General features: G+C 44.5%; 2 protein-coding genes across 3 annotated transcripts; one reads left to right on the top strand and one right to left on the bottom strand.

Annotated features, from left to right (window-relative positions):
• Window positions 1–812: 812 nt before the first annotated feature.
• Window positions 813–6,576, bottom strand: kctd6a (potassium channel tetramerization domain containing 6a). Its single transcript, XM_071925198.2, has 6 exons — window positions 6,326–6,576; window positions 4,168–4,283; window positions 3,348–3,517; window positions 2,292–2,544; window positions 1,679–1,837; window positions 813–1,414 (listed from the first exon to the last, which is right to left on the bottom strand). Exons 2-6 carry the CDS (start codon window positions 4,192–4,194, stop codon window positions 1,304–1,306), a joined length of 720 nt encoding a protein of 239 aa, XP_071781299.1. The 5' UTR covers window positions 4,195–4,283; window positions 6,326–6,576; the 3' UTR covers window positions 813–1,303.
• A 3,003-nt stretch (window positions 6,577–9,579) lies between these two features.
• Window positions 9,580–17,491, top strand: LOC139931644 (uncharacterized). 2 transcript variants are annotated; one of them, XR_013504890.1, is made up of 6 exons: window positions 9,580–10,462; window positions 11,439–11,606; window positions 13,250–13,428; window positions 16,113–16,353; window positions 16,847–17,323; window positions 17,450–17,491. XR_013504890.1 is itself a non-coding variant. In XM_078283820.1 (5 exons), exons 1-5 carry the CDS (start codon window positions 9,899–9,901, stop codon window positions 17,249–17,251), a joined length of 1,557 nt encoding a protein of 518 aa, XP_078139946.1. In that variant the 5' UTR covers window positions 9,580–9,898; the 3' UTR covers window positions 17,252–17,484. The 2 variants fall into 2 exon arrangements, 1 of the variants encoding a protein (XP_078139946.1); XM_078283820.1 differs by having other exon boundaries at window positions 16,847–17,484.
• The last annotated feature ends 3,696 nt before the right edge of the window (window positions 17,492–21,187 follow it).

Here is a 21,187-nt window from a genome sequence, read left to right as displayed (position 1 = left end):
AAGTATACTTTCACAGTTTTCGGGGTATTTATAGTTCGGTGTATTTATGGTGAAGAAAAGTACACAGGAACTTCTTGACATTTTCTGAGTTGAACTCGCTGAATGTTAGCAGGTGCTAACATTAGCTTGTTAGCTGCCATTTTGCCTTTTCACACCATAACTATAGGACACAATTCCTGACCTGTTAGTGTTTTGTGACCCTGAATCAAGTCACATTTTTATGGCTGTACAGTTAGAACAGACATAGAAAAATGTTCTGCTCCACCAAAAGAACGACGTCTTCTGTTGAAAAATCGCAGTGAGGATGAAAATACTAGAGGCGTGCCCTCTTATCAATCAATCTCATTCATAAATGCCGCCGTCGCTGCTGAATTTCCCTGCTATGACGACTTCTGTTGTGTAGAATCTGGAAGTGTGAAAAGGGTCGATTATGTGACATTTCACAAGGAATAGCTTTTTCCTCAACTTATGAATATTTCTGTGTATTCAGCAGCAGGACGGTCGGTGCGGATCGCTTCCGAGCAGAGAAGCTGGAACACAGAACCTGACTGGTCGAAATCTAATTCATGATCTGCAGGATGGAAAATACAACAGGGAGCTGAAACCACGTCATATATAAAACTCATCAGTTCACCAAGCTAACCTGTAATTCATATTGACTCCCATTCTAATCTACTAATCCTCAGACTCCCCTCTAATTTGTCATGCTAACCTACAAGCTAACCTAAGTTTCAAATTCAAGCTTTAATATTCAAGTTTCAAAAATGTCCTACATAGTTTAGTAGTTAATGAAGCAGATGCTGCTGGTTTTGAATAGAAGATTTATTGTTTTTATCAGTTTATACCAAGCCCCTTGATGTAATGTCCATGGGAATGTGTGCTAGCATGGCTAACGCTAATATACCACAAGAAATGTCTATGGGAACCTGTGCTAGCATGGCTAATGCTCACGTACCAGATGAAATACTGATGGGGAAATGTGCTAACATTTCTAATGCTGATATAGCTGAGGTAATATGAATGGGAATCTGTGCTAGCATGGCTTATGTTAACGTGCCAAATGTGGGTAATGTGCTAGCCTTCCAGTAAGCTAGCCTTGCTCTTTAGCTTCTACAGATCCAGGGATGGATTCAGATTTCATGATGAACTCTCTGCACATCAATCACAAACACAACACACACTCATACAAAACACTAATTAACACATTATACTCATAACCACCATCAACAACAACTGTCTGTCTGTCTGTCTGTCTGTCTGACAACAGTCTGTATGTCACTAAGTCCGTCCATCGGTCTGGCTGTCAGTCGTCGACTTTTCGGGCTCGCCGGCAGAACGTCCAGTGGTGTTCTACTGTGTTCTCATTGGCCCGTTCGCTCATGTGGTGAACACGCGTGTTCCGTATCGTAAAACCCTGAAGAACAGACAGACAGATAGACACTTGAGTTCCCAAGTAGAGTTTACCATCTGAAAGCTGAGACAACAGTATTTTCTGTAGTATTTACCGTCTGAAAGCTGAGACAACAGTATTTTCTGTAGTATTTACCGTCTGAAAGCTGAGACAACAGTATTTTCTGTAGTATTTACCGTCTGAAAGCTGAGAGAACAGTATTTTCTGTAGTATTTACCGTCTGAAAGCTGAGAGAATAGTATTTTCTGCAGTATAAAAACAACGTACAGCTTTGGAGATGAAGTCGAGCAGGTGAACGCGCAGGCTGACTTCCTGCTGGTGGTCACATGGTCCGAAGGTGAAGGACACCTGGTAGTCTCTGGTGTCCATCATGTGTTTATTCCACTTAGTGAAACTGGTCGAGATAGACTGCAACACAGCATGAACCTGGAGAGAGAGAGAGAGGGAGAGAGAGAGAGAGAGAGAGAGAGAGAGAGAGAGAGAGAGAGAGAGAGAGGGAGAGAGAGAGAAGAGAGAGAGAGAGAGAGAGAGAGAGAGAGAGAGAGAGAGAGAGAGAGAGAGAGAGAGAGGGAGAGAGAGAAAGAGAGAGAGAGAGAGAGAGAGAGAGAGAGAGAACGAGTTAGAGGCAGAGAGGAGAGCAACAAGGCAGAAGAAGAAAAGAGCATGTGCAGGTTGGAGTACTAGGACAGCTGCAAATACTATTACTGCTACTGCTACTACTACTAGTGCTACTACTACTGCTACTACTACTATTAGTGCTACCCCTACTACTGCTGCTACTACTACTACTACTACTACTACTACTACTACTACTACTACTACTACTAGTGCTACTTCCACTACTACTACTACTGCTAAATCTACTACTGCTACTACCAACCTTGGTAGTGATGGTGAGCTGGGTGATGATGACAGCGACAGGGTTGGAGTACTTGGACAGCTTCCTGGTGCTGGACAGCTCCACCACTTCCTCGTAGGTGTCGGTGGGGTAGGGCAGCAGGGGTTTGGGGTCTCCCAGGCACTGGATCAGGGGCTCGATCTGGTAGAAGTCGGCCTCCTTCCTGAGGAGCTCCGTCTCCTTGAAGTCGAAGGGCAGCGTCAACTCCGACGTCCGCAGGAAGTTCAGGATGTAGCTGGCCGACAGGAGGAGAGACAGGATGAGCCCTGATTGGCTCGTTGAGCGTCAAGCGTCAAATAAAACTCCTTCAGATCTTCCCATCGACCAGCGATGGATCAACATTCTCCAAACATCGTTTCTGAGACATTTCTTCCTGTCGTCTTTCAAATAAAAGTTGTAGAGAACTGAAGCTTTGACCATTTTGAACTGTTGTTCATGAAACTAAATCACATCAGCAGGGAAACAAGGAAGCAGAAATGTGATCGTCGGTTGACGGCCAATCAGAGAGGAGTCAACAAGACCCTCAACAAGCTTGTCACGGCAGAACTGTGAAAAGACGTCAGGAATAACCGTCTCAGCAACGATGATGGAGAACAGCTGATCCATAATTGGGTCATGATGCACCAAACAGACCCTGACAGGCGGAGGACTACTGAGCACATTTTCTAGGTTTTGTGATGTAAAGCTTGAATAAATGTACTTACTTTCTGCACTACAAGTGGTTTCCCTTATTCTGCTTGGTATTTTGGCCAGTTTGGGGCTCTTCACTGTTTTCCACCTTTGTACCTTTTACAAATTCAGTTACTGGAATCAGCCCCAAACACCTGCAGCCAGTTGCATAAACTTAGTTTAAGACTAGTCTAAGCCTTAGACTGGTCTTAGATTCTCAGGTTATACTAGAATGATTAAGACTGTTGCATAAATAATGAGACTGGCTTATTTTGAGGTAGGAAAGTTAGCAAATCTGTTTTTTTTTTGGAAAGAGCCTGAATAAGAGTTAATCCTGCCACACACACACACACACACACACACACACACCGGAAGAGCGGCCCGTCACGGTCGATGAAGTAGTTCCCGTGTGCGTCCCTCATGGTGGGGAAGTCTCCTCTGAACATGGCTCCCAGCATGGAGTCTGGGTACCGCTGCAGCGTGGACAGAGACGTGCTGTACACACAGCCGCCCACGTTCAGCGTCACCGGCTCCCCCGTCTGGACACAGCAGGGACAGCAGTCAGAGCGAGGCACGGCCGCCGCTACCGCACTTTTTCTGAGCTACAGACACGCCGCTCCAAAAACGCACATTTGGCCCCTAGTGCTGAAATACAGTAGTGTTCTGTCTCACACAGAGAGCAGAGAGAATGAGGCCTAATGGAGAATTTGCACGTTTTTATGCAAATTCTGTCAGTCTGAAACTGGACTGAACTGACTGGCAGGTAGAATACGACCCAGGTAGTATTTCCTCCAGATGTAACGCTTGGTCAAATGCTTTGCTTTTGACAAAAAGCAAGTTGTTGTCCTTTACCCTATAATTCATAGTCTGTAATACTACTACTAATACTACTACTACTGCAATACTACTACTAATGTAATACTACTACTACTGTAATACTACTACTAATACTACTACTACTGTAATACTACTACTAATACTACTACTACTACTGTAATACTACTACTAATACTACTACTAATGTAATACTACTACTATTACTACTACTACTGTACAAAGTGTACCAAACGGCGGCTCAGGGTTTTTCCAGCTTCAATCTTTAACAGAAACCAAACCGGCTCAGATGCTCTGACTGGTCTCCACATGCTTACACACACACACACACACACACACACACACACACTCTCACCATGTAGCCCCAGTCTCCATTCTCCATCAGCGCCACTGGACTGACTGACTGGTTTACTGACTGACTGTTTCTCTTCCCAGGTCGGCTGCTGAGATGAAATCTGTTTCCACCAAGACCTGCAGCAACAGCAAGTTTCACCAAAGGCTCAGCTGATGTGTTGCCATGGAGACGACATAATCTGAGTCTGTGATGGGTCTAAACATAAAACATCCGTTATTTACAAGCAGGGTTGGGAAGTAACGGAATACATGTAACAGCGTTACGTATTTAAAATACAAAATATGAGTAACTGTATTCCGTTACAGTTACAGTTTAAATTGGTGGTATTCTGAATACAGTTACTGTCTTTAAAAATAGATTACTTGAAGGGATTACTTTATTTATTTGTTTTGTTTTATTTGCTCTAAAATTCATATGAGGCACGCATCTCCCATAAACAGATTTAAAAAATGTGCAACAATTTGTGCGCGCGCAGTGCACCTGCCACACACCACAAGACAATGGCAATGTGGAGGAGACACACAGCCAGGACACTCTCAGGAAAGCGTTTTTGACATGGAAATATAAAGAACATTTTACTTACAAACATGGTCAAGAAGGTCGCAACATTACGGTGCAGTGCAAGCTCTGTTTGCCATCAACCAAGCTGCTTTCCGCATCAAAGACTCCACGTCTAATTTGAAGAAGCACCTTGAGGTAAATTCTTTTTTTTGGTCATGCTAATTTACTCGTTAGTTTGGCTAACTAGCTTAGCCGAATTGCCGATATGTATCGTTAATTAGCCACCTAGAGATTAGTTATCCAGTCTGCTAGCTTGATGGTTAGCTACATCACCCGACCGGCTAGCCAGCTACTCTGCCACTAATGTTAACTAGCCGGCAGCCAGCTAGCAGACGGCGGGAGCGTGTCTATGTTCCCAGGGTCCTATGTTCCCAGGGTCCTATGTTCCCAGGGTCCTATGTTCCCAGGGTCCTATGTTCCCAGGGAGTGCCGGCAGTCTGCCTGGCTGCCGTTAGCTAGTTAACATTAGTGGCAGAGTAGCTGGCTAGCTGGTCGGGTGATGTAGCTAACCATCAAGCCAATAAGTGGGGACTGACAAAACAATGGCAATTTCACACTTTTTAAAATACATTATAGTTGTAAGCCAGGACCTCTCCTGTTGAAGTATTCCAAAAGTAATCCAAAGTATTTAGAATACGTTACTTAGCTTGAGTAATCTAATGGAATACGTTACAAATTACATTTCAGGGCATGTATTCAGTAATCTGTAGTGGAATACGTTTTAAAAGTAACCCTCCCAACACTGTTTACAAGACAACATCAAGTCACAATGAAACGACATTCTGAGAGCATCTTGCCTCCTGAATGTGATGTTATTTCCTGTTGAAACAGGATGTTGGGGGCGGGGCTTAACACAGGGAGGGATCATTCAAAAGTGTAAACCAATAGGAGATCAGTTAGGGAGAGAAAGGCAGTGTGATTGGATGTGAGGGGTGGGACTGTTCAAAAATCTGTATTGTTTTATTGGTTGAGTTTCCTCTTCCTGGTGCAGTATGATGTCACCATTAAAGATACTCTGGTTTCAGGAAGGAGAACAAATGGGATTCTGATGTAAAAATACAAGAAAATAAAAAGGTTGTAACTTTTTTGCTGTTAATTGTTAAATGTGTGGATACTACGACATACACAAAGGCCTTTTCATTTCATTGTGACTTTAAATGCTACAGCTGCCTGTTAGCCAAGAGAAAGTGTGTTTCTACTCCCTCTGTTCAGTCTGATGCTGAATACACACTGCCTACAACACAGGTAGCTAGCATCCTGACAAAACTGAACATTAACGTCCAGGTGGAGGTGATGATGATGATGATGATGATGATGATGATGATAGCATGCCGTCATATTTAGCTAAGCAAAGCGTTGTGTTTTTCTATATAACACTGTGGCAGTTGAACCAAACTAAACCCCACATTTAGCTTTCATCGCCGTCTGTATTTCTCTCCGTCTAAATAACAGCTAACGGCTAACGTTAGTCGTTACAGTAAACGGCAGCTAGCTAAACTGGTTAACGTGCGCGTCCACGGGAGGCGTGAACCAAAACACACCGCTCCTATGTTGAATTATTATTATTTTAAATCATAACCTGTCCTGTCTGTCTTACCTATGTCGGCTCCATCACGTTACGGCTGCTGCTTCCAGACAACACAGCTGGGAATGAAAGCTAGCCTCAGGTTAGCTAACCTGTCCGTTCACATCGCTGTCAAGCCAGTGTAGCGTCCGAGGTGTGTGGGCTCCAAATATACTCTAATGTATACAACAACTCAGGAACTTGTAGTCTGAGGCCTGTACTACGAAGCAGGATTTGGGGTTAGCGAGGTAACTTCAGGTTTAACCCTGGGTTTTCGGTCTCACGAAGGTGGTTCACTTCTAACCGGGGTATATCACCATGGTAACTTAAGCTGCACGGCTAACCTGCTCCGGAGCAGCTTCAGTTCAGGGTATCGGATCAAAACGTATGAAAGGCCTCCTGACCAATCAGCTCTCTGGAAACAGGGAGTCACCATTCCTACAGGATCCCGATATGGACAAATATACAAATGAAAATCACAATAAAAACTGAAAACTGTTAGGCTATTTTGGAATTAACAGGCAGTAAGAAGTGCTGTTCGCAGGGCGACGTGTTTACAGACCAGTAGAAAGAATCACGTTGTTTTCCATGATAACTTATTATATCGGAGATATAGCAGGTAGGCTACTTAATTGATCATATTATTAATGGATTAAAGTTATGTTGCATACATTAATTGCGCTGACTTTATTTAACTGGATTCCCGACAGTGTTTGGTTCAATGTCGGCTATTTCATATTCCATTACCGCAGCCCTGAAGAACAAGAGACCGACTTTATGAATAGAAAATCTTTTTACAGCCTCAATGTGTCCACAAACTATTTTATCAATGAAAAATATGCCCACTGTGTCCTAATGACGGGGCAGTTCCTCCAGTAATCCTCTCTAGCCTTGGAAGCAGAAACAACTTTTACTTTTCACGGTTATGTTTTGTAATGCTGACAGTTATTCATTATAAGAATTTGTTCTTCTTGAGAGAAGAACCCAATATTAGTAGCTATCCATTTCTTTCCGATACCCATGTGTTGAAAATGTCAGCAGGAAATATTAGAGCTTATATCGTCCTATAATTAGGTCTATTGTCTATGGCTTTTATTGTTTGATTAGCCTATTCTATTATTTTCGCCTATTTTTAGGCTATTACTTATTTTTATAGTTTTGCGCTTATATTCTATGTCCTTTTCCCCGCTGAATCATATTACTTTTGCTGTGCAACAATCTAATTTCTCCACAGGGATCAATCATGGATGTATTAAACTATCATCAATCAATAGTTCAATAGTTAGTCCTATTGATCAATAGGATCAATAGTTTCATTTTATCTCATCCGAATTGTCTGATCGGATCTGTCCATGTTGCATGTGATTGGCTATTTGTTACAAACCCCGCCTCTTTCATGTGAACGCGCTCATAGCTAGATTGGGAAAACCTGGGTTGATTTACCGAGTTGATAACACCGTCGTGTGACCGCTTAGCGTGACTGCGGTTGTTAGGCTTAGTGAAGCCAGATAACCAAAAGATATCTTGCGTATGTTGAACTTGCTTCGTAAAACCGCTTCCATTTATTTCTCAACACAACACAACGTCGCCTTCACTCTGACGTCACAAGCCTGCGCCTACTCGCTCCAGGCATTACCAATCAAAGACTGTTCAATCCAGCGCCTACATACGTCCCCCTTACTGAAAGAAATGGCCCCATTTCTATGCACAAAAAAGAGATTACAACAAAACAGCATAAAAAACCCCCAAAAAACCCAAAACAAAACAAAGATTAACGTAGCATGTAAACAGAATACACAGGGGGGAAAGTGCGCATGTAAACACAACACACATACTGGCCATGTGCTAGGCACTGAAGTAACATGTCAGACTCTGTCTGAGTTACCCTGAACACACATATATTAAAAGTAACAGAACATAGCAGCAAACAGCACCCATCAGAAGTGCATAACAGCAGTTTACGTCATATTCACACGCTACCCCCTATGTAGGCGCTGGATTGAACAGTCTTCGATTGGTAATGCCTGGAGCGAGTAGGCGCAGGCTTCTGACGTCAGAGTGAAGGCTGATAGAACCTCGACAGGCTGTTCAATGGCGTGTTTGTAATTGTGTGATTGTGATCAAGTTGTATACACAAAGTGTTGAGAACTTGTTGATATTGTTGTTGTATGTATACTTGTAAAACAAAAATAGTAAAATAAAAAAAATAAAAAAAAAAGACAGGCTGTTCAATCCAATCCTCGTTCAAATGAATGGGCGGCCATTTTTCCGTTCATCCTCCAGTTCAGATACCTCCAGCCTACACCAGCAGCAGAAAACATGCGACTTCTCGTGACACCCTCCAAACTAAAATTTGACGCTTTTATTTTGAAGTCTACATCACCTCGGTTCTGTCTGTCTCTGTTTACTTGACGCAGCGTTCATTCAATTTCAATTCAAAGGTGCTTTATTGGCACACTGACTTACTTCGGAACAGATTTAGTTATCAATCACGATAACGCAACATTAACAACAGCAAATGGTTCAGTGATCACATCAATCAATAAATCAATCAATGGATAAAATGATTGAAGCACATAGATCTGATCTGCCTCTCTTTCTTTTATTATTATTGTCTCTCCTGTCTGACAGTGTAACCGGGTGGCAGCGTCTTATTTTCTTCTACAGTTCATTCGATTTTCCATTTGGGAAAAGCTTTTCAAAACTTACATATTATTTTGATTTTACTGTTAGGCTACATGGCAGCAGAAAGTGCTGCTCTGTCTCACTGCGCTTCTGCGTACGGAAAAGCGCGCGGCCAGCCAATTGGTGCGCGTTCATACGACAGTGATGCGCGCTCCAGACGCGCACAAAGAGAGACGCGCTGGCAGGTAAACACACATTTAAGCAATAAAAGCAATAAAAGACACAAAAGGCCGCGATTTACAGAGATTTAGAAGAGAATTAAGCCCTAAAAGTGTAAACAAAATAATAAAGTAAAATTAAAATATTAAACTATAAGTCCCTATAGGAATATTATAATGGTATTACAGGAGATAAAATACCATGAAGTTCCATAAAGTCACTATAAACACACTACTGAGTATCACAGAAACACAGTAAGCCCCTATAGGAATATTATAGGTGTATTATTGGGATATTATAGGTGTATTATAGGAATATTATTTATTATTATTATTTTTCGGTAGGATTGGTGAAACGTGCCTGTAGCTTCGCCCTCCTGCCACCTGGGGGCGCCTGCAGCCTTCCTGCCGACAACAGGCGGAGAAGAAGTGCGGAAATTGTTTTGTTTATCTGTGTAGCTGCATCCGGTCAGTCGCTGCTTCTGTGTTTTCATTTACTGCACATTCCTCCTGAAATCATTTCGTTTTCTTCACCGTGCTGCTGTGTAATACTAATAAAAAAGTTCGTTAAGCGTTAAGAATAGTTTTATTGGGAAGGCTGTGACCGGAAGTAGTGTTTTTTATTCTGGCGGGCTTCGCGCTGTCAGCTCGGCTGTTAGCTTGTAGCTGCACTCCCGGAGCTGGGAACTAGCTATGACCGTTGGTAAAGTTGTTTTCTCTGCCTGTTTCGACTGCTGACACACCCGGAGAGCCTCCCCGCGCCATGGCGACCGAAAACACCGACACGAACACCGGGGCCGAGGAAGAGAAAGCCGCTCTTTCCGAGCCGAACGAGCACGACTACGCCAACACCGCGTCCTCTACTTCCACAGAGCCGTCCTCCAACCTGCCCGCGGCTGACGGCGAGGTTCCCCCGCAAAACAGCGTCCTACAGCCGGCCCCGCCCGACCAGAGCGAGCCGGGACAGTCCGCCTCTACGCCGGCGGAGCTTCCCGACCCCTCCGGCGGGGAAAACTATGCGGGAACTCCGCCACCTGAAGACCCGCAGACCAAAACCTGTGAGCCGGAGCCCGCCGCCGCCCGGCCGCCGGAGGAGAGGAACTGCTGCTGCTGTAAGAGCGAGTTCGAGCGGCAGGGCCGACACTTCAACCGGCGGTCCGTGTTCACCTTCACCACGCCGGACACCGTGCAGTGGGTGTTCCCGGACGCCGCGGTGCACGCCAAGTCCTTCCTGTGTGAAGGCTGCGTCCGGATCCTGAGGAGCAAAACCAAGAGGAGACAGAGCGGGAAGAGGTCGATGTGGCTGCGGTCGCCTCCGGCCAAACAGGTGACAGTCTGATCCAGTTCATTTACAAAGCGCTTTATCACTGTCAAGTCTCAAGGGACTTTACATATCATCATATCAGAGGTGTGACCAAGTTAACTTTGCTCGAGTCCCAAGTCAGTCTCAAGTCTTGAGGCTCAAGTCAAGTCCCAAGTCTAAATGTAGATCACCAAGTCAAGTCCATGTCATTAATGTAGGGTGACCACATTTTCAAACCCCCAAACCGGGGCCCTTAAGTGTACCGCACGCGTTCATGCACGCGCACATGTATGCGCTCATGCACGCACCATAGGCGTTTTCATCAGGATGGGGGACAATTATCTCAGCGCTTAGCACACCTAGTGACTGCACCTTTCAACACCATGGACAGAGCCTCTGCAAACAAAAAATGAGGTTTTGTCTCCAAAAATCCACTAAAACATTCAGACACGTGGTGCATTGTTTATGTTTTTTGATTGGGTTAGGTAATAATGAGCGGGACAGAACATGATAAACGTCTATGTAAGCACTGAAAACAAGTATAATACTATTATTATTATTTTAATTGTGGTGAAAACCTTGACCGGGACGTCTGGTCACTGTACATTAATGTCAAGTCTAAATGTAGAACAGCAAGTCAAGTCAGAACAAATCAAGAGTCCAGTATCAATTTCACTTCAGTCTTAAGTTTCGCGGACTGATAATAAAAAACAACGCTCCTTAACGCCAAAAACACTCCTTCGTCCGTGCTGCGGCTGAACTGAGCTGCATCCTGGCAAAAGAAATAGGGCGGGGGGGGTGAAAAGTTTGTCTCCGCCCCAGAGTGCAGGATGAGTCATGGACAGATACGCTCTGTTCGCTTTGGTGTAAAAATGTCTTTTTTTTTTGTCGTTTTTTGGTCCTGATCCAAAAACATCGGCAAAAAGGTTATTTTAATGTGAATTCTACATAGATAAATGTTGAATTACTGCTGTTGTTTCTGTGGTCGTCGTGGCGACAGGCGGAGGCGAGAGACAAGAGGAGGAAGGTGCAGAAGCTGGGGAAGAAGAGCCGGGCGGCGCTACTGGTGAGCAAGGCCCGGTACGGCTCCGCCCTCAAAACCCTCTGGACCGCCAAGGGAGCACGCCGCTCCATGATGGACTTCTGGAGCAAACTGGTCCGAGAGGAGGTGAGCGAGGGGGCGGAGCCTGGAGTCTGGAGCGCTTTTAGTAAAAAGAGCGGAATATAATCTCCTCCCGATTTTTACTTCCCATTCATTTGAATGGAAACTGACATTGAACACGTTGGTGAACAGATTCAACATCAGATCTGCTGCTGTGAGTCCAGCTGACTGTTGGTCCCACGCTTCACAACAGAATCTCACCAAACAGCTTTTTTATTGATAGAAGAGAACACAGCGGAGGGATACCATTTAGGAGAGAGAGTTCCTGTTTGGGAGACCGGATCTACTTTTATTTTAAATACTAATTTTAGTGTAAAGAATAGAAATACAAAATTAGGACGGACCAGTTGCTGCTTTATTGTCTTAGAGCAGGATCTGTGGTTGAATCTGTTCACCAACGTGTTCAATGTCAGTTTCCATTCAAATGAATGGGAAGTAAAAATCTGAACTACAAACTGGTCCGGCTGCATCTGGTCTTGGAGAGGAGATTATATTCTGCTTTTCATGTTAAACCTCGGTGGAGTCTTGCTTTAAACAATCTCATCAGTCTGGTTTCAGTGGAGAGTTTTAGTTTCCCATGATCTAAATGTTTCAGAGGCTTTTCCACTGTGACAAGGATTCAATTCTGTGTTCTTTCAATGTCCACCATATTGTATTGTCCGCCATTTTGAATTATTTAAGAAACACTTTTTTCGCAACTCCTCCTAGGCCGCTCATCCGATTCACACGAAACTTGGTGTGGAGAATCTTGGGACCGTCCTCTTTCAAAGTTGTATAAAGGTTATTGATAGGTCAAATGGTTTGGCTTTTATCCACCAATAAACTTTTACCGAAACACGCCATAACACTAAATTGTCCATAGCTCATTAACCATTCATCTAATCAAGACAAAATTTGAAAAGCATTTTGAGCTCTACCACTAGTGGGCGCTACAAATGCAAAAAGTTCATATCTCATAATTGACTACATAGATTTTTATGAAAATTTTTACACATGTTCTAGGATGATGTCCAAGTCGAACCATGAAATTTGGTCATTATTGATGAAAGTGGGCGTGGCTTATTGCATAATAACCAAATCTTCATTGGTATTAAAGTCACAGCTTCAAAAATTCATTAAAATTCAGCCGTATGTCCCAGAGAGCTGAAATTTTCAGAACATGTCGGCTGAAGTGAGATAAATCTTTCGTACACTGGTACCTACCCCCGATTCTGACGTCGCCCCCCTCTGGTTATAGCAGAAACTGACTGTGATCCCACAGTGTTGTCCTCCTAAACTGTATGTTACAAGGAAAAAAACAACATGATTTTTGAAATCGTCAATTGGTAAACAGCCCTTTCATGTGGGAGGTTGTGGGTTCAAATCCAGGCTTGACCTTTCCAAAGTCGTTAGTCATCAAGCACAAGTATTAGAAAGTTTGGCCGTTGTGAACAACTCCAGCAGTGTGTTGCAGTGGACAGATGAACTCGACAGACGTCACGGGCCGACACAAAGCCGGTGTAACTAATAGACCGATCTTCACATTTACATTTAGCTTCTGTAATGTTTTGTCTTTTCAAATTGTGCTTGGACCGCACAATCGCCGCTCGCAGCTATATTATCTAAATGTTTTTGGAGACGCTGACCCGTCTGTTGTGTTGCGGCGGCAGATGAAGGCTCTGTCCCGGGACACGGACAGCCCCTTCCAGCAGAAGGTTTCCTGCAGGAAGCCGCTGTCGTCGTTCCCCTGGCAACGCTGCCTGGAGTGGGCGGAGTCTAAAGCCCCGCTGGTCACCAGCTGCCTGCGCTCCTTCTTCCCCGACACAAACACACTCTCCAAACGCAACAGGTCAGTTCTACATCTGGTGTGTGTGTGTGTGTGTGTGTGTGTGGCGGTCTGATGTGTGTGTGTGTGTGTGTGTGGCGGTCTGATGTGTGTGTGTGTGTGTGGCGGTCTGATGTGTGTGTGTTTGTGGCGGTCTGATGTGTGTGTGTGTGTGTGTGTGTGTGTGGCAGTTTGATGTGTGTGTGTGTGGCGGTCTGGTGTGTGTGTGTGGCGGTCTGATGTGTGTGTGTGTGTGGCAGTCTGATGTGTGTGTGTGTGTGTGTGACGGTCTGATGTGTGTGTGTGGCAGTCTGATGTGTGTGTGTGTGTGTGTGACGGTCTGATGTGTGTGTGTGTGAGACGGTCTGATGTGTGTGTGAGACGGTCTGATGAGTGTGTGTGTGGCGGTCTAATGTGTGTGTGTGTGTGAGACGGTCTGATGAGTGTGTGTGTGAGACGGTCTAATGTGTGTGTGTGTGTGTGAGACGGTCTGATGAGTGTGTGTGTGAGACGGTCTAATGTGTGTGTGTGTGTGTGTGACGGTCTGATGTGTGTGTGAGACGGTCTGATGAGTGTGTGTGGCGGTCTAATGTGTGTGTGTGTGAGATGGTCTGATGAGTGTGTGTGTGAGACGGTCTAATGTGTGTGTGTGTGTGTGAGACGGTCTGATGAGTGTGTGTGTGAGACGGTCTAATGTGTGTGTGTGTGTGTGACGGTCTGATGTGTGTGTGTGTGAGACGGTCTGATGAGTGTGTGTGGCGGTCTAATGTGTGTGTGTGTGAGATGGTCTGATGAGTGTGTGTGGCGGTCTAGTGTGTGTGTGTGACGGTCTGATGTGTGTGTGTAGTTGTCAGATGTAGGGATGCAAATTTTAATCAATTTCCTTAATCGATCGTCAGTCACATTAATCGATTAATCATTATGTAAAAAACAGCTTGTGACAGAAAATAGAAAATACAAAGTGTGTGTTTTTACACCTGTCTCCTGTCTTCAGGGTTAGGGGCCGACTCAACAAGTTACTCAACCAAACACAATTCAAAAGATTAACTTTAATAATTCTGCAGAACTTATCAGTGTAACTAGAGGACGTAAACACTAAACATGAGGCCAAATGTGCAGAATAAACACATTTTTCTATAACAGCTGAGGCCTCTAGCAACTTGAAAAGAAAAGAAAATCCCGATAGCGGAGGTCTGAGCCAGCGGGGGGGATCTCCCTGCAGGCCTGTCCCGTGGTAGACCTGCTGTTCAACTAGTGATGTCACGATACCAGGAATTTGGTAGTCGATACCAATACCGTTGAAATTCCACGATTCTCGATACCACGGTAAAAAATAAATAAATCCCATGTACTTCAACATACACTCCCTTTATTTAAGAAAACTTTGAACTGTACAAAAAGCAACAACAGTGGCATGTAGCCTTCAAGTAATAAATAACAACAAACAACTATTTACATTACAAAAAAATGGCTGTGTATGTGTCTGCTGACTTCCTGCTCTGGCTGATACTAATACGAAAAGAAAATTAGGAGATTTCAGTTATCAGGTTTAGCTCAAAGAAAACAGCAGAGGCTGCTGCGCACACACTGTACTAACACACACACACACACACACACACACACACACACACCTGGGTATCCACGGGTCATTAAAAAGTATGAAAAAGCATTAAATCAATTTTGCGAAAATTAAGGCCTTAAATGGCATTAAAAAGTCTGAAATTAGATTCCCAGAGGTCTTAAATAATTTCTTTATCATTTTGGATCAATCTGGAGTTCGGGACTCCTTTCAGTTTCATTTGTGCGACCACGGCAGAACGAACTGCAGCAAGCTTAAAAAGCCTGACAGCCCGCGGTAAGAAAGCTGCTCCAGAACCAGAGTGAGTATTGCTGCAGAGGTGGAGGAGCTTGGACTCTGAAAACAAGAGCGATGTGGAGCTGGCCTTGTGTTTATTGGACAGGTAAACAACCTGTGATGTAGCTAAAGTTAGCCACGCGCCACATAGCAAACGTTAGCTCCAGTGTATTTCTTTCTGACAGCGCGGAGATGATGACGCTTTTTCCATCACCACATGTCACTAATTGTCATTTCGATCATAAAGATGCGTCTCAGCAGAAACACATTTGATTTAAAAAAAAATCTAGTGGAGTTTCAGCAGCGGCAGCGCTACTGAATGACTTCACTGCGCATAAATAAATATCTGTCAAGCAATATGATAACAAACAACCTGTTGCTAGTAAGCAGCTAAAGGATGTAGTTGGTTAGCGTTAGCTACAGCAGGAGCTGCTAGACCCCTGGGTTAGCTGATAACAGCATGGCTAGCTATTGATTCCATCTACTTGACTTCATGATAGTTCTGTATCTTCTGTATCTTCTCTGAAAAGTTCGGTGGCACCGTTTGCAAACTGCTGCGGCGGCGGTGGCCAGTCCGACTCCGGTGCGGTCGAGAGAGAGAGAGAGAGAGAGAGAGAGAGCGTGTGTGTGTGTGTGTGTGTGTGACGGTGAGGCTGGCGAGCAGAGAGTATGAAGTTAGCAGTATAGCTGTGAACGCAGGAGTGCAGTGTGTGTACAGTTTAGGCTATTTGTCAGTGAATAAATGCTCCTATTGTGTATTAAAAATGTTTCTGGTGGAGCGCTGATGTGTGTGTGTGTCTGACCCGGTGTCCTGCCTCTCTCTCTGTCTGTGTGTGTGTGTGTGTGTGAGCAGCCAGCTGAGCGAGGAGCAGGCCCAGATGCTGCTGGCCCGCCGCACCGTGGTGACGCTCTCCGTCCCGCTCTTCACCAGGAACATCTGGAGGAACAACTTCCTGCAGGCGGCCGTGGGGGCGGAGCTCCGGCTGCAGGGCTGCTCTGGCCCCGCCCTCGACACCCTCAACACCATGGGACTCTGCCAGAACAAAGACACCGTCAGGCTACGACTGCACAGGATCAGTAATGCCAAGAAAACTGTGAGTACTACCAAGAGGAGGAGTACTGGTGGTGGTGGAAGTAGCAGTAGTAGTAGCAGTAGTAGTAGCAGTAGTAGCAGTAGTAGTAGCAGTAGTAGTAGTAGTAGTAGTAGTAGTAGTAGTAGTAGCAGTAGTAGCAGTAGTAGCAGCAGTAGTAGTAGTAGTAGCAGTAGTAGTAGCAGTAGTAGTAGTAGTAGCAGTAGTAGCAGCAGTAGCAGTAGTAGTAGTAGCAGTAGTAGTAGCAGTAGTAGCAGTAGTAGTAGCAGTAGTAGTAGTAGTAGTAGTAGTAGTAGTAGTAGTAGCAGTAGTAGCAGTAGTAGCAGCAGTAGTAGTAGTAGTAGCAGTAGTAGTAGCAGTAGTAGTAGTAGTAGTAGTAGTAGTAGCAGTAGTAGTAGTAGCAGCAGCAGGAACTCGTGGAGCGAGTTTAATCAGATTGCTTGTCTGAAACAAACTGTTGTATCAGTTTCTTTACATTGTGCTGTATTCTACTCAGACAACACAGAACGGAAGGCAGAAGAAGAAGCTGAAAGAGGAGCAAGTGAGACACGTGGAAGATGAAGAGGAGGAGGAGGAAGAGGAAGAAGAAGAGGTGGAAGAAGAGGTGGAGGAGGAAGAAGAGGAAGAGGAGCTGGTAGAAGAAGAAAAAGTGGAGAAGGGGAAGAAGAGGAAGAAGAAGGCAAAAAAGCAGAGAAGAAGAAAGGAGGGAAAGAGGAAGGAGAGAGGGAAACGAAAGGCGAAAGAAAGGGAGGAAGAGGAAGAAGAGGAGGAGGAGGAGGAAGAAGAAGGCTCGTCCGGCTCGTCCGGCTCGGAGCAGAAGAAGAGGAGGGTGGTGGTGGTGAGGCTCGACCTGCTGAAGGGACACTCCGAGGTGGGACGCTCCGACCTGTCCGCCCCTTGAACCAGGCAGACAACCAGCCAGACAACAACAGTTCAACCAGTCAACACCAGTTCAACCAGTCAGACAACAACAGTTCAACCAGTCAACACCAGTTCAACCAGTCAGTCAACACCAGTTCAACCAGTCAGTCAACACCAGTTCAACCAGTCAACACCAGTTCAACCAGTCAACACCAGTTAAATCAGTTAAATCAGTCAGACACCAATTAAACCAGACACCAGTTAAATCAGTTAAATCAGTTAAACCAGTCAGACACCAGTTAAACCAGTCAAACTAGTTAAACCAGAATGAAAACACCAGTATGCCTCGACTCAGAGAGCAGAAACCCAAATTCATGCTCCTTCTCTGCAGGTTGTTGAAAGGCATTCTGGGAAACGTAGGAGATCACCAGTAGAAGTGGAGGAGGCAGGCTGAGGGACAGTGGGTTCACCAAAACAGGAAATGACATCACTAAATAACCACAGACTGATGAGGAGGATCTGACAGACGGATCCAGTCGTCGGCGTTTCCCATCATCTGGACACAAAACTGCATTAAACAAAACAGATTCATACATGTGGGATCTGATCAAAATGTTAGAATCGTTTCACGTTAAAAATGATAATCCTTGTTTTTCTGGAGTTCTGTTGCTCAGCGCTCGTTTTGGTGAAAGCCGCCGGTCGCTCCTCCCCCTCCTCCCCCTCCTCCCCCTCCTCCTGAAGTGTTTTTCATCTCTGACTTTCATCTGTTTGTTTCCCTGCAGTCTGAGTTTCTCTTTTCTTTGTCTGTTCAGTCATGGTGGCTATCGCTGCTCATGCTAACTACCCAGTTCTTCTTCTGTTGATTCCAAACAAATCTGGAAATGTAAAACGCATCACTTCCTGTGCGGCGGGAAAGAGCGACCAGACTTGTGCGCTCATATTCCCGAGGCTGTTATTGTTTATAGTTTGAAGGTGTGTTTCTATATTAAATCCTGTCTGTTAACCGAGCCGACGCAACAGCCTGACTTTAAGGTTAATAGAGAGGAAACCCTGAGTGTATTTTCTGAATTCTTTGCTGGTTCTAAACAGAATTAATCCCACAAGTTGTAAAAGGCGGAGCTGCAGATGGAAAGAGGAAGTTCTCCTAGTCGGGACGACGCTTCCTGGAGAGTTTGAACCAGGAAACGCTGTAATATAATTTCATTTGTGACCAGGTTTTGTTTGTTGGAGCTTACAGACGGGACGTGATGTGTGACAGTTCGGCTCAGATCGGATCTCCGGACCGATCGTACCGCATTCAGACTGACTGGAGATCAGATCTGAGCCGACTGGTTTCCGCCAAGAGTCTTTGATTTTCTGAATGGTGATTCTTCTGAGAAAACAGCTCGTCAATAAAATGTTTGATTTGAAGGCTTCACCTGGTGTGTTGCTTCAGTGTCTGTCCCGATTCCAATGTCCCAACATCTCACCGTCCCGACGACCCAATGTCCCAACATCTCACCGTCCCGACGACCCAATGTCCCAACATCTCACCGTCCCGACGACCCAATGTCCCAACATCTCACCGTCCCGACGACCCAATGTCCCAACATCTCACCGTCCCGACGACCCAATGTCCCAACATCTCACCGTCCCACCGACCCAATGTCCCAACATATCACCGTCCCACCGACCCAATGTCCCAACATCTCACCGTCCCACCGACCCAATGTCCCAACATCTCACCGTCCCACCGACCCAATGTCCCAACATCTCACCGTCCCGACGACCCAATGTCCCAACATCTCACCGTCCCACCGACCCAATGTCCCAACATCTCACCGTCCCACCGACCCAATGTCCCAACATCTCACCGTCCCGACGACCCAACGGCTTTCTGAGCCCTTTATGCTTTCGACTTTAAGCAAGTCCACAATTCTGCAGACTTTGCTTGAGGGAATTACCCACAGTTCATAGTGTTTGTGACGTTAATGTATGTGGAAAATATCAGCAACCCAATAAAAAAAAAATAGAAGGAAAAATAAACACAAAAAACAATTAAAAAGAACTTAGAAACAGGCATAAATGGGCAAGATACAATTAAAAGAGAAAGCATTGCAACATTAAAACTATAAATAGATCATTTGAAAAAAAAGAAAGTTATCAGTTATCAAGGTTTAAGGTTATATTGCATGCCGCTAATATTAGAAGCATGTAATATAGCCTGTGATTGTGTTCTTTTGCTTTCTTATGGGCTTTTTATTTGCGCTCGTTAAGTTTTATTAAAAATACTCTTTGCCTTCAAAGTTCCTCCTGCTGTTTCTTTGTTTTTTTACATATTGTAATGAAATAATGCAGCTAACCTCTAGTAGAATGAAGAGTATTCTATTTCCATTAACACAGTATATAAACTTTGCAGTGTTGCTAAACATAACCCTAGGCCTATTTAACATTATCCAGAGGCTCCGGCTGTGGGCGGGGCCAGAGGCTCCGGCTGTGGGCGGGGCCAGAGGCTCCGGCTGTGGGCGGGGCCAGGGTCTGCAGCTATAAAGTTTTTAACAGGCAGATCATGGATTTCTATAACGTTAACGCTGTTTTAATAAGCGCTAATTAGGTAAATTAAGAGAAAAGAAACTAAAACTGAATAAAATACCTTCAGTTCTCATTGACGATGGATCAGCTGTTCTCCATCTTAGTTTCTGAGACGTTTCTTCCTGTCATCTTTCAAATAAAACTTGTAGAGAACTGAAGTTTTGAACAGCTGGAATCAACTTCTCCATTTTGAACAGTTGTTCATGAAACTAAGGAACAAGAAAGCTGAAATCTGATTGGCTGTTGATGCTGCTTCAGGATCAGGAACAAACCAGATCTGATCCAGATCTGTCTGTGTACTAAACCAGATTCACTGTGATTTGTTCATGTTCCGAGTTATTGATCCTCCAAGAGGGAAATTCTCTTCCCTCTGGATGGATGTTGGACCCCTGGAGGCTTTTCTCATCTGGACTACTTTCCACACGTTATCGTATGTGACCCATATCTGATTCATGTGTTTGGAGGTTTAGACAGGTTGCATCCTGAATCTTCACACGTGCAAATGAACAATAACAAATGATGCCACTAGACGCGAACCTCGAGGCTCTTTAGTCTTCTCTGCTGTTGAAGACCAAACCTCCGCCGGAGCGTTGTCGAGTGTCTTTCTGTTTCTGTATCTCTGGTTCAGCTCGCAGCGGATGAGGTGAGCGCTGCAGATGTTTGGGAGGAGACTCGGGGACGTGGTTCAGTGTGAAGTTATAAGACAGAGTGCAAGTTGTCAATCCAGACGGGATTAAAATGACTCCAGGATGTCAGACTTCACTCAGACAATACAGCAGGTAGATCATTTAAGACAGAAAATAAATGACTGACAGTATTACTAGAGGAGGTCTGCTAATGTAGTTTTTACCAGATTCATCAGTGATTCCGGATCAACGTTCATAACCTGTTTTTCAGCGAACTCGTATTGATCGTCCATACTGATGCTGTGTGATTCAGAAATTAGAAATACTTTGCACAGTAGGTGTATTCTGGAATCTGACACGTGCCCCTTTATAGGAGAAATAGCTTAATATATTCACTACCAGTCAAATGTTTGGACGTTGGAATGTTTTTTTTTTACTATTTTCCACATTTCAGAATAACAGTAAAGACATCAAAACTATGAAATAACACAAATGGAATTATGCAGCGAGCAAAAAAGTGTTAAACAAATCAAAACTATCTTATATTTAGATTTGTAGCCGCCCTTTGCCTTGATGGAAAGGCAAAGGCTTTGGAAAGAAATTCATACATAGGATCAACTTCACTATTTATATTTGTCTAAGAAACTCATTTCAAGCGTTTAAGCAGAAGCCTTTAGATCAAAATGCTTTAAGAGAATGAAACAGAACATTCAGTCAGGTGTCAGGTATTTGCCGGGGTGTCCGGGGACAAAGCACCAAATCTGGGGACCGTCCCCAAA

The sequence above is a fragment of the Centroberyx gerrardi genome, chromosome 5, assembly GCF_048128805.1.
Source record: "Centroberyx gerrardi isolate f3 chromosome 5, fCenGer3.hap1.cur.20231027, whole genome shotgun sequence".
Lineage (NCBI taxonomy): Eukaryota > Metazoa > Chordata > Actinopteri > Beryciformes > Berycidae > Centroberyx > Centroberyx gerrardi.
This window is presented reverse-complemented; position numbering and strand designations above follow the sequence as displayed.

Bases quoted from the DNA above. Each gene is read 5' to 3' on its own strand.
- kctd6a (XM_071925198.2), bottom strand. From the start codon at position 4,194: ATGGAGAATGGAGACTGGGGCTACATG. The intron at 3,518-4,167 runs GTGAGAGTGTGT...TGCTGTGTCCAG, and splicing joins ATGGAGACTGGGGCTACATG to ACGGGGGAGCCGGTGACGCT. The intron at 1,838-2,291 runs GTTGGTAGTAGC...CTCTCTCTCCAG, and splicing joins AGCTCACCATCACTACCAAG to GTTCATGCTGTGTTGCAGTC.
- LOC139931644 (XM_078283820.1), top strand. From the start codon at position 9,899: ATGGCGACCGAAAACACCGACACGAACACCGGGGCCGAGGAAGAGAAA. The intron at 13,429-16,112 runs GTCAGTTCTACA...GTGTGTGAGCAG, and splicing joins ACACTCTCCAAACGCAACAG to CCAGCTGAGCGAGGAGCAGG. The intron at 16,354-16,846 runs GTGAGTACTACC...TATTCTACTCAG, and splicing joins TCAGTAATGCCAAGAAAACT to ACAACACAGAACGGAAGGCA.